The sequence below is a fragment of the Apteryx rowi genome, unplaced genomic scaffold (genome assembly GCF_003343035.1).
Source record: "Apteryx rowi isolate R43461 unplaced genomic scaffold, aptRow1 scaffold_19, whole genome shotgun sequence".
Lineage (NCBI taxonomy): Eukaryota > Metazoa > Chordata > Aves > Apterygiformes > Apterygidae > Apteryx > Apteryx rowi.
This window is the reverse complement of record NW_020448196.1, coordinates 5,176,485-5,192,503: the sequence shown is the minus strand read 5'-3', so window position 1 is coordinate 5,192,503 and position 16,019 is coordinate 5,176,485. Positions and strand designations below refer to the sequence as shown.

At 41.7% G+C, this 16,019-nt stretch overlaps 1 protein-coding gene across 2 annotated transcripts; it reads right to left on the bottom strand.

Annotated features, from left to right (window-relative positions):
- Positions 1-2: 2 nt before the first annotated feature.
- Positions 3-15,393, bottom strand: GSN (gelsolin). Of its 2 annotated transcripts, XM_026062015.1 has the most exons (18): positions 15,152-15,393; positions 13,722-13,923; positions 12,579-12,733; positions 11,369-11,530; positions 10,987-11,136; positions 10,601-10,690; positions 9,520-9,652; positions 9,021-9,109; positions 7,713-7,928; positions 6,508-6,641; positions 5,655-5,745; positions 4,497-4,667; positions 3,389-3,563; positions 2,948-3,072; positions 2,430-2,507; positions 1,587-1,647; positions 764-941; positions 3-237 (listed from the first exon to the last, which is right to left on the bottom strand). In XM_026062015.1, exons 1-17 carry the CDS (start codon positions 15,299-15,301, stop codon positions 772-774), a joined length of 2,352 nt encoding a protein of 783 aa, XP_025917800.1. In that variant the 5' UTR covers positions 15,302-15,393; the 3' UTR covers positions 3-237; positions 764-771. The 2 variants fall into 2 exon arrangements, with proteins under 2 accessions (XP_025917800.1, XP_025917799.1); XM_026062014.1 differs by lacking the exon at positions 3-237 and having other exon boundaries at positions 482-941.
- Between the last annotated feature and the right edge of the window lie 626 nt (positions 15,394-16,019).

Below are 16,019 nucleotides of genomic sequence, written 5' to 3'. Positions count from 1 at the left end.
TATGTGTGTCAGTATTTTAGTTAATATAAGTTTAGATTTTTTTTAAGGGGGGAAAAATATGGCTAACCAAGGTGTAGTAACTAGTGTTTCTGTATTCACTCACTTGCAAAGGGAAACAAAGTAACAGCTTGACATTAATCCACAGGGACGAGAAGAGAATCTGTAACTCCCACTGCTGCTTTTGTAGCCGCCCATGTGAATTCTTGTTGACAACAGTGGCACACTTTTTGTTCTCATCTTGAATTAAAAAAAAAAAAAAAAGCTCTTTACTATTGACTGACTTGCTGAAGAACTGGAACAGTGTTAATTTATCAGGGTCTCAAGTGCTTCTGATAATTTTGAGGTGGAAAAAAAAGCAAAAACAGAACCTAAAAACCAGAAGTATCCTTTCTGTGAACATTTGGTAGAAAGTACATTTTCAAAAATGGCACAAAGAAGGTACAGGTTTTTCTTAAGGTGTATTTGTTTCAAGAAACTTAAATTCTGGATCAATAGCTTTTATTTAACCTTTCCTCCTAGTAACAAAACCCAACATTTTTAGTCTTCACATATTCCATACAAGCTTTATTGTATTAAATATAATCAAAGCAAGGAGGGGGCAGTATGACTGGTCATGATTGTTTTTGGTAATTATTGCACAGCTAATTGGCTATTAAAATCACTGCCTTGTTAACGTGCATCCTGCAGGAGGAAGTAGCTCTTGAAGGCATTGAAGGCACTAGACTTGCTCTATTAAAAAAAAAAAAATTCACAAAACAACTGCCTTTTTACTTAGACGTCCACATCTGCCATTGCTCTCTGTAGAGGATCAACAGACCAGTAGTCATCATCCCAGCCCAGGAACCAGCCAGAGAAGGTGGGAGGCTCAAACCCTTGCTTAATGAGCGTGACTGGAGTTCTCTTATCTCGGCTGGCAGGATCAGTCTCAATGTACCGTTTAGCTGTAAATATACAAGGAGAAGGAAATCCCCTTGAGAACAATTCTTATGAAGCAACAGCTGAAAAACAATTATAGCTAAATGCATGCAGGAGATATCATTTCAGATCGTTCCTTTTGAAAAAATAAAACTTTCATTCTATGGTTTTATCTACATCTATTAAAAGACTGGTGCTGGTAGCTAGAAAGCTTACAATAAGACTATAAAATATTCTTTTCACATGCAAATTACATGAAAATATTTCTAATGACCATTACAATTTAAGCAGTAAAATGCCATCATATATGGTCAGAGGCAAAGTGAGCATTTAATTCATATCAGAGATTGAACTTTCCAGGATCAGTCCCCTGCCCCCTACAACACACACTGATGTAAGGAGACAGTGGCAATCTCTACCTGCTTACACACACAAGGATGCTTTTCCCTGTTGAGAGTTGAGCACAGTGTGTCTGACAACTGCACCTCTTTCTGCTGATCCTAGGGATCCTCCTTTCTAGACATATCTCATCTCTTTGGCTCATCGCAACATTTAATTTTACACTGTAATTAAGAGACGTTTCTCAGTGTATGAAACTGCCTGCCTTATGATCAGATGGTAGGAAAAGAAAAAAGAGGTTTATTTCAGAGAGGAAAATGTAATGGCATTACCAGATGCTAAGGCCTCAGTCTTTTCCTCTTCCTGGGCATCCTTTCCAATCCATACAAAGACCTATAGATAAAAAGTCATATGAATTGTTTCAGCAACAATTTCTATATGAAAGAAAGCATAAGTTAGGCAGAGGCTCAGTAAGCAAAGACAAGTATGATACAAAACTAGAATATTTGTACTGGTGTGCCTGCATTATTGATCAACTTATCATTGAATTAAGTGACTAGAGCTACTGGTAGCCAACAAGAAGCTTTTTGACTGCAGTTTATCTGCGTTAAATTCTAGATAAATGAACAAATTATATATTATTACAAATTACATATTATATTACAAATTATATATTAATATTATATATTAGGAAGAACTAGCTGATCTTTGAACATCATTTTTACATTTTTACATACATACATAAAAAATACAAAATTTTAAGTTACCTTTCAGCTGATTATGCACAGCCACTAATAAGCCCTCTGTTTTCAGTAATAGAAGATGTGTCATTATCTTAAGCTATTGAATCCCAACAACGGTTGTCAACTGTCTACAGACAGGACAGGACAAGGAGGCTGCTGTTAAGTTTACAGACATGGAGAGTACATAAAATACACAAAAGTCGGTTTTCTTCAGCCTATAAGCTAACCAAAAGAAGTGACAGGACACCAACTCTTTTCTCAAGTGTTGGTTGCGAGTTCTCTTTAATGTCGTTAGTGAGGTGATTTGTTCTCAGGCCTGAAGATGAAAGGATGCTAAGATGCAGTAATGCTTCTAGCTATTGTAATTTGGGTCTCTAGAGCCAACTATTGCTTATTCCTTGCTTCCCTCTTCTTTAGGTAAGTGTGACATACCTGGTCCCATGTGTCAAGGATCATAACATCATCTGTAGCAAGGTCATCCTGAATCAGATCTCCAGGAACTTCTTCAATCTGGAAAACAAGGTTAAAAGATGAGCACATACTCCAAGCACTATTTTACCTCAGCAGGGGAAATGCGATTCACACAGGTTCTAGTATCGCCTCCTGTGAATCTCATTAGTCTTTCACTCATGCACAAGACATTTAATGCTGCCTCTTCTTGAAAGATATCTGAGTCAAAATTAGAGTTTGAATGCTAGTTGTTAATGAAGGGAGGACCAGCTTGATGTTGCAGAAAGTTGTGTTGCTAACAGTGCCATAGAGCTAGCTGATATCTCTAAAATAAAAAATAAAAAAATGGTGCTGATGTTTCCTTCTAGAGGAAACACTGCAACAGAAGATAAGGTGTAACTGCCTACTGGTTGGCTCAGGAGCAGACTGGGACTGAGTTGCTCCCAGCCTTGTCAGATGGATGGCGAATTAATTAACTATCTATCTTCCCAGACACTCACAATGAAGCGCCCACTCTTGTTGGAGCATGCAAAAAGACGAGGGGGGTGAGCATCCATCTTCTTGTCCTTGAGCCGGGGAGAGGTACGGTAAGCAGTTTTTCCACCCAAAGCTGCCCAGAAATTATCTGCAAAAGAGAACAAGATACTGATGATCCAACTATACATGGAATCCAAAGTAGCAGTATGGCTTGGATAGGACCCGAAGGCTCCACACAGCAGAATGGTCTGTGTCATGCAGTTCTCTGTCTTAAGTTAGAAAGTATGGAGGGCCTATAAACATGAGGGTGCTGTTAAGCCTAATGAAGATAGTTTGGAGGAGCTGTTCTGTGCCTRTGTCCACATTTCCTTGTTCTGGGAGATAAAAGAAAATATCCATAAAACAATCACTGATAAAGTGCAGCTATATGAAAATAATCTCAAACTCAGTCGTGCTTTCCTCACCTGGCTCTCTGCCCTCAGAAATCTGTACTGGGCGAGCTCCCAGAATCTTCAGCAGCTCTTGTGCTCCTGATTTTTCAGCATTGCTGGCTCCTTGGCCAACCCAAAGGTAAGCAGTAGAAGGAGTTTTCAGGACAAAGGCATCATTGGAGTTCAGCTCACTGGCAGCAGGATCCAGCTGAAAAGAAAGAACATTGCATGTGTCAGGTGTAACCATCCTCTACACAGAGCTCATTATTTCAAAATAATAATCAGTACCTACTGTTGAATAGATTTCAAACAAGATATTCAGTGCAAGCATGTAAAGTTACATGAGATGTTGTATATTTGTGTGTGTAATGAACAAGGACTAATCATATGAGAAAAGTAAATAAATGCATGTTCCTCTAATCTACACATACATATGACATATGGTGAGAATACCTGGGGCTGTCATTTTGCCAGATCTTAATGGTTATGACAGGAGATTTAAGAACTTGCTGGGGAGACCTTTGTAGAGCAATATTATCCCTGCCACTGAGGTTGATAAATTACTAATTAACATAATTTCCCCTACGTCAGCAAAGATATGCTATCATGAAGCTAGAAAATTAGGACGTTAGTGCAGACATAAAACAGTGCTCCTTGTCTCGCCTATCACTATTGACCAGGATTTCTTTATCTATTTTTTGTTACTATGTGTTTTTGTTTATTTTTTAAGACACAGGGCAAAAGTTCTATTTGCATATAAGGTATTTAGCACTTTCTATCTTTCACTTGTAGCAGTGCTGTCACTCACACTTAGAACAGGTCCCGAAATTCCACACCAGATCTTGATTGTTTTCAACAGTGTTTTAAAAGTATCACTGTATACAGGGCACAACATTTATTGGGGACTTAAGAGAAAAGGGCTTAAATATAATCAAGGTGACACTAATAAACCAATGAAAACATAGTGATTACCACTATTAATCCATGGGAAAAGGGGAAGCTCTTAACAGTTTATAAAAGTTTCAAAGTGTGTTTCAGTTTACATCAGAAAGTGGAATTTGGCCTTTGTTCTATTCAAAGGGATCGTGTTCCTACCACCACCTATGCATACAACATGAAATTTGGCCCTCTTCCCACATACCTCTACTGCTCTGGTAGCTCCTGAGGTGCTGGATCGGACCTGGAACAGCCGTGTTTCTGCAGGTGCTGTCTGGCCTCCTTCCCTAGAGGTTCCACCCTTATAAACAATCAAGGGCTTTCCACCAAACATGCTCATCAGATGAGGTGGCTCTTTTCCTTGCACTACTCGTTTCTAAAGACAAAAAAACGCCTCACTGTCAGTTTTAAGCTGATAAAGGCTAGCACAAGATCTGCTGGAAATAGCCTTTACCACCATCTTTCCAGCTGGAATCTTCATACAGCACCTAGCTGGTCATGGCAGCTTAGTTATTACTTCCCACACAAAAACAGACTAGTGTTTAAACTGAGCTCTCAAAATTGCCATTTCATTTTAACTGAAGAGTGATGCATTGGCTTAGCGGCCAGCAAGTAACAGTCATAATATCCTCCTGTCACACACTGGCCACTTTCAAAGCCTTCTTGCAGAATAGCTAGAGCGTAGGTTTGGCACACAGCCTCTCCCCAACACCTCCACTGCAGCTGGCTGCTACCCCTATACGGCTGGGTTTGTCCACTACCATTTGGTATCATATAGCATACAAAGTGGATCCTAAACATCCTTTCCTTCTGATATGGTGGATGTCAGGATAGATCATGCATTTTGGTATGTTATTCATTTTTCTAAGAATTACAAATGCATCCTCTTCCATTTGCTAAAATGCATTGACCTTTCTCACTGTTTCTCAGCCCTTTAACCCTTTCAATGTCAGACCCTTTCTGGTTTCATTTTAGAAAATCTAACTGAAATATTTCATTCTCAGGAACTATTTGCTTGTTTCTCACTCCTCCCTCAAATGCCAAAGGCTTTCTAAGTCACATGCCTTTTCTCTCACTCCAATTTTAAATTAAGAATAAAAATAGACATCTTAGTTGATTCCAGGAGTTTGCAGTCTGCATCAATCCAGCTGCCCCTGCAAAGGGGAACTAAATATATCCAAGGTGTTTCCTCTCCTTTCTCCTAGCAAGCTCTGTTGGCTGACAACAATTTGCACTAATTGGTATAAAATGGTGATTGTTAACTCCTGAGCATTTGTAATGGTAGGTCACAGAAGGCCCACAACCACTTGTGAGGTATATGAAAGCAATGCATATCTAATTTATTCACACTGTTTTTATTTACCTGCACAGGGCTGCCTCCCAGCTCCTCATCCAGCTGTACTGTGAGGAATGCAGAGGTTGTAATTTCGTCTTGGGTGGAATCAGCACCCTGCCTGAAAGACAAGGCAAAATTTTAGAATCTTATTTTCAATATTTTTTCCTCACACCTTACAGAGATCAAGAAAATAAAGTAAGGAAAACCTTGATGTTACTAAATCTCTGCAGCATTGTACTGTCAGCATGATGGAGAAATCCACTATCTTATACAGTAACACAGTGATTAGAGGAGGAGATAGGGATGTTTTCCAGATAATAAGCACAGATTTCTTAGTATCTTCGTGCCTATCTCACATTAGTACTGTTAGCAGGAACTACATATGCAGCCCCTACGCAGACTGCACTCTTTTTTTGTTTCAGTTACACAGCTTGCCTGTGCCCTCTCTGCTTGCTGAAGAGCGTGACTGGAAGAAGACCACTGAGAGATTGCCTGCTGGAAGAGTCCCCTTAAAGGGTAGGATCTGGACACTAACAGTCACAAGCCATCAACTGAGGGGCAGAGTACCAAAAGTCAGATACAGTGTTCTCAAAGGATGTAGCAACTTTGCAAAAAGAACCAGAGCTTGGTCCAAAGACAAGAGTAAACAGTATTTAAAAATAATACTAATAATGCTAGCATAGTAACTCCCCACATTGTGCCACTTCAAACAAAACATTCCAGACCTTGGGCAGTGTTTTGTTTGCAAGAGAAGATTATCCAGGGTGAAATCTTATTCCCTGAGGATCCCCCATAAGTGGGAACCATCAGTGATCCATTCTCAAATAATTGGACTCTAGCCCCAGTGGGTGGTGGCCTTGCACCAGGAAAACTTTCTTACCAAGTGTAGATAATCTGTCCCTGTTTTCCAGCATGCTGGTAATTGTACAAGATAATATAGCTATCCCCGCCGTAGAACTGGCCATACTTCGACGGATCCACTGGCACTTTCTCTGAGCCTTCTATTCTCCAGATCTAGAAAAGGAGCAGCAAAGGAGAGGTGCAGAAATATCCTGAGTGAAGCGTGACAGGAGAATAAGCAGTAAACAGAGCTCGTGTTCCGTTTTCTTCTCACATTCAGCCTCCTAAACTCGCAGTCCTACGGCACCACCTGCTGGGGAAATCTGGTAAAAAAATGGCGTTCCCACCCACCAACTACTTCCACAAACCTGGCAGCCAGGCCTGGAAGCAAGGCAAACTTAGCTGTTCTGTTGCTAGCTCCCAGACCTTGACCAGATTGATCAGAAGGGTCAGAATCATTGGAGAAAATGTGAGTCAGACTGCTAGCACTGCCAGCACTCATGCCAGTTTTTGTATCCGACATGATCATTTCARCTTCTCTCAGTTGGGCAGCCAGGAAGCTGTCAGCCTTACTAGGGACTTCTGAAAAGCCTAATGATACCTAGGGCCCCTATGGGCTAGGGGGATGAGACCCAGTACTCAGCCCTTTCAAATCCACCTCCAGCACAGCTTCTACGCACAAAGGCGTACATACAGGTGCACGAGACAGATGCTCTGAGACAATCATCCCCACATGCACAATGGCAAAAGCCGGAATATTGGGGAGGAGGAAGACTGAGAAAAATAAGTGGGGATCCACACTGTTTGGTGAAGCATCATCCCAGGACAATTTTAGGGTTAAGATAACAGTTCATCTACACCACTTGGCTGTAGGGCTCTCAAGAACCTGCTGGTGTTTCTGGTGTTAAAAAATATCCCATAGTTTATAAAACTGTAGCATTGATGAGTCTCAGGCCTCCATCTATCTCAGTGTTCTTGCAGGAATGCCATCAGGTAGTGAAGACATTTCTGGAACCCCTCCCAGAAGGATTCTGACACTGCTCAGCACAAGGGCAGGTAGCATTTGTAGGTGCCTGGAATTCAATTTGCTTACAAGTGATAATATAAAAGCAAAATGCCTTGTCTTGGGAGTACTGTTAAATTTGGAACACTCCTGGAACTGTTCTAACAGCTACAGTGTGGGTAAACCCAAGCGGTTCCCCAAGACATCATTGCTTCTGTGCTTTCTCCCTGACACCCCTTTACCTGTTTCCTGCCAGAGCCATCATCCTCCATTCCGTGCTGGGCAGCCATGGCTTTGGAGGTGTGCAGAGTGGCAGCATCGAAAGGTACCTTCTCAATCTTGGCAACGCGACCAGAAATGTAAGCCTGCCCCAGTCCTTCCGTCTGGTCCTTGTCCCGCCAGTTCTTGAAGAATTGCTTAAACAAAGGTGTCTCACCACTCTCAGGGAGGACTTGGACCTGAAACAAATGAGACAACCTATCAGGAACAGCCTTAACCCACATCATACATGGTTTGAGCTCTGGCTGCTCCTTGCCGTAGCATAAACTCTGGTTTCAGGCTGACAGAGAATTGCCTGGAACAACTCTTCAGAAGCTGCAGCAGTGAAGCGTTTGGTACCAAAAAGCAGTATTAACAGCAATGTCGAAGTGACTGGTGGGAAACACACCAAATGGGGCATGCAGGTCTTACTGGTGCCATGATGAGAGACACAGCAACCAATAGTTCCTCCAGCTATTACCATACGCAGCAGATCTTTACCAAGAGAAAAGATACATCACAAACCATATGTCTTCTGCTGCTTTAGAAGGGGTCTTTTGCTCCAAGCCAGTGTTATTCAACCTTTCTTAAGCCTTTCTGTAACTACACCTGAAAGGTCTATACCATTACAATCAACCACAGGGATCTCAGAATAGGCTATGGGATACAGACTCTGTCTAAGGTGAGTTTTGAGCAAGGCTGAAGAGGAGTTAAGCTCTTAGAATCATTGTCCCAAGAACAACAAAGGCAAGTTTCTTCATGCCCTCTCTTTTTCACTGTTTGGGGAGAAGTCATGGAAAAGGTAAAAAAATGTCTGAGAGAAAGAAATGTTACATATTAGTTGTGTTGGGATAAAATTACAAGAGGCAACGGGCACAAACTGAAACACAGGAAGTTCCATCTGAATCTAAGGAAAAACTTTTTTACTGTGAGGGTGCCAGAGCACTGGAACAGATTGCCCAGAGAAGTTGTGGAGTCTCCATCCTTGCAGATATTCAAAAACCATCTGAACATGGTCCTGGGCAGCCTGCTGTAGGTGACCCTGCTTGAGCAGGGTGCTTGGACTAGATGTTCTCTTCCAACCTCAAGCATTCTGTGAAATGCTCTTAGCCCAGGAGCTATACTGTTTAAAATGACCCTGCAGGAGAGCAGATCTTCCAAAACAGGAGCTGCTTGAAAGACTGCTAGGGACACTTCACAGTAGCTGTGCTCTTCAGTAAGTGGCCTGTGTGGCACAAAAGTGTTTTTAGTGATGTTTGGGGGTTGGTCATAGGTGGGCTGCACTTCCTTACCTGGGTATGTTTAGGATAACCCATTTTTTCAATGAACTCTGAAGCGGTTTTCAGGGCTGCCTTCTTCTCTTCAGAGTTGGCACTCTTTCCTTTAATGAAAGCAGAGAGAGAAGAGATCAACTTTTTAAAAGTTCTGTGTACCCAGAGGAGAAAGTGTCCCAGGCACTTCTACCTGTTGTTACAGTAGAAGGGTCCAGTCTTCCAGCTAGAAGATGATGCCAAGTAGCAAATGACAATTTATTACTTGGATGCTCATCTGTGATGGCCATGAGAGCACAACTGCCTTTCTACTTACAACACAAATTTAATTTCTTCGCCCCAGGGAAGCAGTGGGAGAAAGCATTCCTGAGATCGTTAATGCTGTCTGTACTTACTTAGAAAAGCACCACCACCACCACCAAATACACCCTCCCCTACCCTGCTTGAAGGAAACAGGGATCAGTAATTGCATTTAGATCCTATGCATACATAACCGCCTTCACCTCCATCTCTGCGCTACCTTTCCAAACAAAGATCTTTCCATCTGTGCCATGGTCCAGAATGAAGCAGTCATCTGTATTCAGGGCTGCCTGAGAGAAGGGGTTCTCATCTGCCACCAGAGAGACTGCCATGTTCCCTGCCCCATTGGAGACCTGCGATAACACAGTACAGAGGTCAGATCAGGCATCATCTGTCCCCCTCCCACTCCACGGCAATAGTTCAAAACTCAGGGAGCAGAAGGAAAATCAACTTGAATGCATTGGCTGCTTTGAGCACTATTGTTTTCCAGACAGGATTCTTTGACACAGCAACAGTATGACAAAAACAGAACATCTACTATGGGGATTTCAAGAACTTCTAGCAAAGCAGATACTGCTGGGACCCAAGAAGGGTTGATCCAAAATAGTAATACCCTTGCTGCAAAAGTAGCCAAGAAATATCTTCTAAAGCAAAGCAACTGCACCCCAAACTGGAAAAGACTGCCTTGGTAAAACTATGACTAGGTCTCCCTGTATAAAGTGGGTTTAATGGTCTGAGTTCTGAACTTACTGATGGATAAAGGTCTACATCACAAACCACCTCAGCAGACATTCACTAAATCATTAGTAGAGACTGCTGTAGGAAAAGTTGCTCCTAAGAAGACTTGGACATCCTCCTGCACTCATACTAGTTGGTGGCAAACATTACCTCGCAAACCATTGCTTCATCATGCTCACTGGATGCAGAAAGGGGTAGAGTCTGGCCCCAGGCTCACTGCTTCTAATTTATTCCTGTCATCTTCCTAACACAAAGCCTGATAACAAAACAGAAGACTCCCTTTCTTCATTTGTTTCACACTATTCCATTCCCTCAAAAATTCCTGAAAGTCCCAGCTGTCTTGCTGGAGTCAGCAATGCTGATAAAGACAACAGAAAGCATGTGGGTATGCAGTGTAAGTAACCAAGGCTCATATATAAAACTTAGTAAGAAACTAACAGTAGAACTAGGCTGAAGCAGGACTCAGATCAGATCAGCTCTTCTCCAATCCAGGTCCATCTAACTGTGCAAGGATCACCACCCTCCACAAGGTTATTTGTCAGGGTCCATCTGTTTCTCGTTACCTTATAGAGCTTAGCCAGCTTTCTATTGGCTGTATCAGTTTTGGTTTCATCAGAAACTCCCGGTGGCAAACTGGGCTTTGGTCCCAGAACCTGTGAGAGAGAGAGAAACAACATTGCTAGCTGATCCACAAGAATCTCTGTTCCTCAGATGCTCCAACCACAAGGAACATGTAGAAGAAACTTTCATATCAACAACAGCAAAAATAACACACACTGATCTCCCAATGATGCAGAGGCCCAAGCCTGCATCACTCTGAATTGAGCGTGTTTATGCTACTAACACTTGATATGTAAAGATACCCTGTACTGAGTCTGTCTACCCATCCCAACTCTTCTTCCACATACCACCCTTCCTATCCAGCAGAGAAATGGATGAAGTGAATAACCTGAAGCATTTCCTCCCGCTCTGATCCATCCTCTACAACATAGACTTTGGCCCGGCCGCTCCGCTCGTTGTCCCGAATTCCCTTGGCCAGCACAGTGGCCTTCAGCCGTTCATGGCGGTTGCTGTCGGAGCCACACCACTGATAGATGTCCTGGGGGGAAAGACAAAGACCATGCAGCGGCAGAGTGTCAGAGCCTAACAGCCCCCAAACTGGATGAGATGGCTGTATGGCCAGGCCTGAAAGATGTTAAAATACTGGCTGAACAATATTTCAGAATACTCAACACTTGACATCACTTCAGTTTTTCTTCGCACACTGATTTAATCAGACCTCTCTCCCAGCCCTGAAAGTTCACTAAACCTGTCTTTTACATGGTACTTACACTACCAAGGTCAAGGATGAAGCAGTCCCCAGTGTTGAAGCTCTCCCAGGTCACAGGGACCTCAGTTGCTCGGACTGTTCGCCTGCCTTTGACTTGAAGAAGCCTCTGGACAGTTACTTCATTGGGAACCACATGCCTGAAGCCAGAAGCCACACCACCAGCCTAAGGGAAGAAGAAGAAAATCAGTTCACACTTGTGCTTTTACTCCAGAAAAAAAAGAAAATCCTACTAACTTGCTATCTGTGAGCAGTTTTTGCCTCTCTCAGGAAAGAGGGTTACCAGTAGCTTCCAGAGGGAGCTAGTTTGCCCCAGTCTGAGCTTTCATATATTAATATATCCATCACTCTTCAAATTCCTGTGGTATCTATTCTATGGGATACTGATACGACACAGTTGGAGATCTCCAGATTCAAAGAGGATGATGATAAGTTGAGGTATTTGTAGGGTTTTGACTGCTGAGGTGAGGGGTGTATTTCCATGCGTATCTTGTCCTGCCTACCAGAAATTATCCCAGTCTCAGTATTCACTTTCCTGCTGATAAAGAGATACTTGCAAATTCCTTGTCAACTTAGGCAACGGGACTAATTTCAGTTATTCCCCCAAAAGCACTACATGTAAGTATTTTGCAAGAATTTGTCTTGATATCACTTTCCTTGTGCCACTGGATTTCTAACAAACATAACTATTCTTGACTATAAGTTTCTACTTCTTCTATTCCATTTTACTGCAATGGGATGAAAGAGTAATTCCCACAGCTATTCTCCTATTTTACTGAAATATTATGAATGCCAAGGAGGTGGGCTGAGCACAGAAAAAGAGACTGGAAAGGTCAAACTCTGTTAGGTAAGTGGGGAGAAATTATTAAATTACTGGGTAGGCGTTTCCCATTAACTCAGATTGCTGTTTCTTAAATTAATTCCAGACATCTTGAGACTGTTCTTTCCTCTACTTCTCAAAGGAAAACAAAACCTCAATTTCTAAAATTTCCTGGGGCTTTACTTGTGTATTATTAATTCAGCCAAAGCTATCCCCCTGGGATCTGCTGTTCTCCACCCTGTCAGTTCCAACACTGAAAACATCTGGTTGAGAGTGGGGTTTTTTTTTAGCAACTATCAAAACGGCAACTCTTCTTCTCCTGAGAAGAGGACAGGATGTCATTTCTTGCAGACTTGATTCAGTCTGGCAGTATAAAGACCCAGTGATTGCCTACCTTGTACTTGAYGCCAGATTTGAAGTACCCCAGGAAAGTTGAGGACTCATGGCCTTGCACTTCGCGATGCTGGACAGCCTTCCCTTGAAGGTAGTCATCCATCTGGACAGTGAATATGGCAGCTGCCCCACGTTCATCTTGAGAGCTTTCATCTCCTAAGAAATGAAAAGGCAACAGCTTGGAGACAATGGGGGGTTTCTGCCTCTATGTTCAACCATGCAAAAGTACTAGGGAGAAAGGAGATCGCTGGAAAGCTTAGTTTACAGAAGGGTCTGCAAATTTTTCTATTAATGACCCCAAATAGCAGTACAAACTATGTATTTTTCTGGCAGGCTCATTATACCATCATAACTGCTGCAGTCCCGAGGAACCACTGCTTTACAGCTATGTCTTTGACAGGCATCATGAACTCTCCCACTGCCATTTCTTCTTGTCCTAGGAGAAAACCTGCTAGCAGCCAAATACACGGACAGATGAAGCGGCAGCAAGGTGTTGTCATCAGGCTTTATGAGGGCTGTAGAGATTAGTAGGGCACCAGTTCCACAGCAGTTTGCCTCTCAGGTCTACCAGGCACTCTTTCTGGGGAAAAGCTACTGACACATAGCAGACACGACAAAACATCATACTTGTATCCTACATAGCTTTGACAATGATATGTTCCATGAGTCTTGGTTTTGCAAGATGTGGAGAAAGCCTTACCGTGTTACTCAGTGACATTTACTGAGAAGGCCAATTAGCAGGTCTAAACTTCAGGGGAAAAAAATCCACTCTGAGACAGGAGGATAATTACTGACTACTGATCTTTCAATAGAAAGATTTCAGTAGTCTCTTTCATCTGAGACCTCATCTTCTCTGTGGACCTGACAGTGTCTCTGGAGAATAGGGACTTCTGTCATCTTGACCAGAAAAGCCCTTCTTTCAGTGACGCAATACAACTTCTAGGTACAGAGATGGCTGCACTTACGATTGCAGAAACCACTTCAAATATTTAAGGTGAGTAGCACCATATTCACATAAAATTTCATTCTTTCTGTAGTCTCTTATTTCCTCTGGTAACCCTTACTGGACAATGCTACACTAGTGAGAGGAACAGAGTTCACTTTGGGCTCCTGGTTCAGCAAGGGAACTCCCATCAGACCTTACCTAACCAGAAATGCAAGTCGTACTGGAGGTTCCCATTCCGCTGTTTGATGGTATTCAGCACAAGATAGGAATCTCCTGTGAAGAAGTCTCCATACAGATTTTTTGGCACTGGTACCAAATCAAATTTCTCAATCCTCCAGATCTGAAGGCCAGGTTCCTTCCCAGCCTTCAAAAACTCGGCGTGTTCCACCATGCTGACAGGCTAGAGGTAAGACAGAGAATGTTGTTCAATACGCACAGTACACGGGAAGCCCTTGTTTAGATTATATTGCCTCTGATCTCTTAACTATTGTTCCAGGCAACAAGTGGAAAGTTTCCTATTTTCTCTTGCACTGAACTTTCCAAAATCTCTCAAATGATCACTGTTGAACTTCTGTTCAACTCTGCTTCCTGACTTACTCCTGACTTATTCCTTCCTAGACTTTCTTTTCTCCACTCTTTGTCAGTAAGTCTACCTCTATTGATTTTACTCTGTGTATTACATTTTCCTTCTTTTCTAATCTATTGCTTTTTAATAGGGCATATAAATAATAGACAAATTCCCTTGCTGGCTATTCTTTTCTCTAAATGTTGCATGAGTTCCAAGAATCTAGGAAATAAACATACTCCCTTTAACTATATATGTTGTATACCTAGCACAATCATTATTTAATGTTTCCTAAAACCCGGATAATCTTATCTGTCTCTCTCTGGAAAATGTTGTGAATATCATCACAGAGTTAGATTAACATGTTTCTTATAACTCTTCTGTTTATAATCCTGGGAGACATTACTTCAGTACTTCTACATAACTGTTCTCTTCTAGGAATTACACTAATATGGATAACATCCTGTCTTGAAGGACATTGCAATTTTGGTTTAAAACATATATTTTCATACTAATGCCGCATATTAACAATATGCTATCTATTCTTTTAACAAATGTCATGGGCAGTTTTATATAACTATACTTTAAAAGAATTCAGTCTGGTAACACTGAAAAGAAATAAAACACTTCTGTAGTATTGGCAAAGGGAGTTTGTCCACATATTATAGCATGCCTTTGAGTCATACCAGATAACAGGAAGGAAAAAATTAAAATGTTATTTTAGAAGCATCCAGTATTTTGACAAAGAAGATAGTTCATAGTAGCTGATGGAGAGAAGTACAATATGCTCGGCTTTCAAGGCAGAAATAAAGAATGTTACAAACTAGAAAGCAAAATAGCAAGTTAGCTACCAAACTGATCCCTAAACTGAAATCTGGTATCAAACAGATAAAGATGGAAAACAATGAACTTACTGTTTTGATTCCTGACAGCCTGACTTAATTTCTCCCAAATTCCCACCATAAATTTGGACAAACTCCTTACAAAGAGTTAGAAAAGAGTGTGACTCTTACAAGTAAAAACAAAAGTTTTTCAATGTTTATTTGTGATGTTATTCACTTACCACAGCTGAAAGCACAACAGCTGCTGTAACGATATATCCAAGCCCTGCAACAGACACGGAGCTAACACAGTCCAGCTTCAGAGCCATTGTGCAAAAAATGGTGAGAAATATATAATTGAAGTTTTGTTTGCACTGCAACTTAAATARCATTTCTAACAGCAAATGGGCTTCTCCCTTCTTCTGCAGAAGCTGTAGGGAGTCCTTCCTTCCTTCTCTTGCTGTTAATGAAGATGCACTGCAGAAACCAGTCTTTTATCACATGCAAACACACCCACCCCCTCAGCAAAATAGGGGCGTAACATGTTTGTGCACACGGTCCTCTTGGAAGCCTCAGATACTAATTCTGCCATTTACAGAGGCTTAATCCCGACAGGCAATAATTCAGGACAATATGGTATCCATTACAGCTGACAGTGCAATTATGTTCAAACAAGCCAAATATCTAGTCATAAGGCCAAAAACAGAGGGAGAAATTAAGAGACATCAGCAACAGAGGCAACATTTTATCAGCTGAAAACTGCAGATAAGTGGAAAGCTGATGAGATGCAGAGGAACAGAAAGGCTGTTCCAGACGGCAAGGAATTCAGAGAAAAAGAGTTTGGCAATGAGAAAAAGAATAGAGAAGAACTAAAAGGATACAACAATACAACATAATCTATACAATACAATCTGAGGATGGAAGGAATATGCCCTCATCTCTCTGAACTCGTCAAGAGCAGCAAGAAGCAAACCTCACTATGTGCTTTGTGTGTCTTGCACCTGGATAACATCTCCACATAAGCTTGTATCAGAGCAGAGGGATTTGAGACAGACCAATGTATTTCAGCTCATGTGTTACCAAGAGAGCATTAGTAAGGCTAATAGGTAG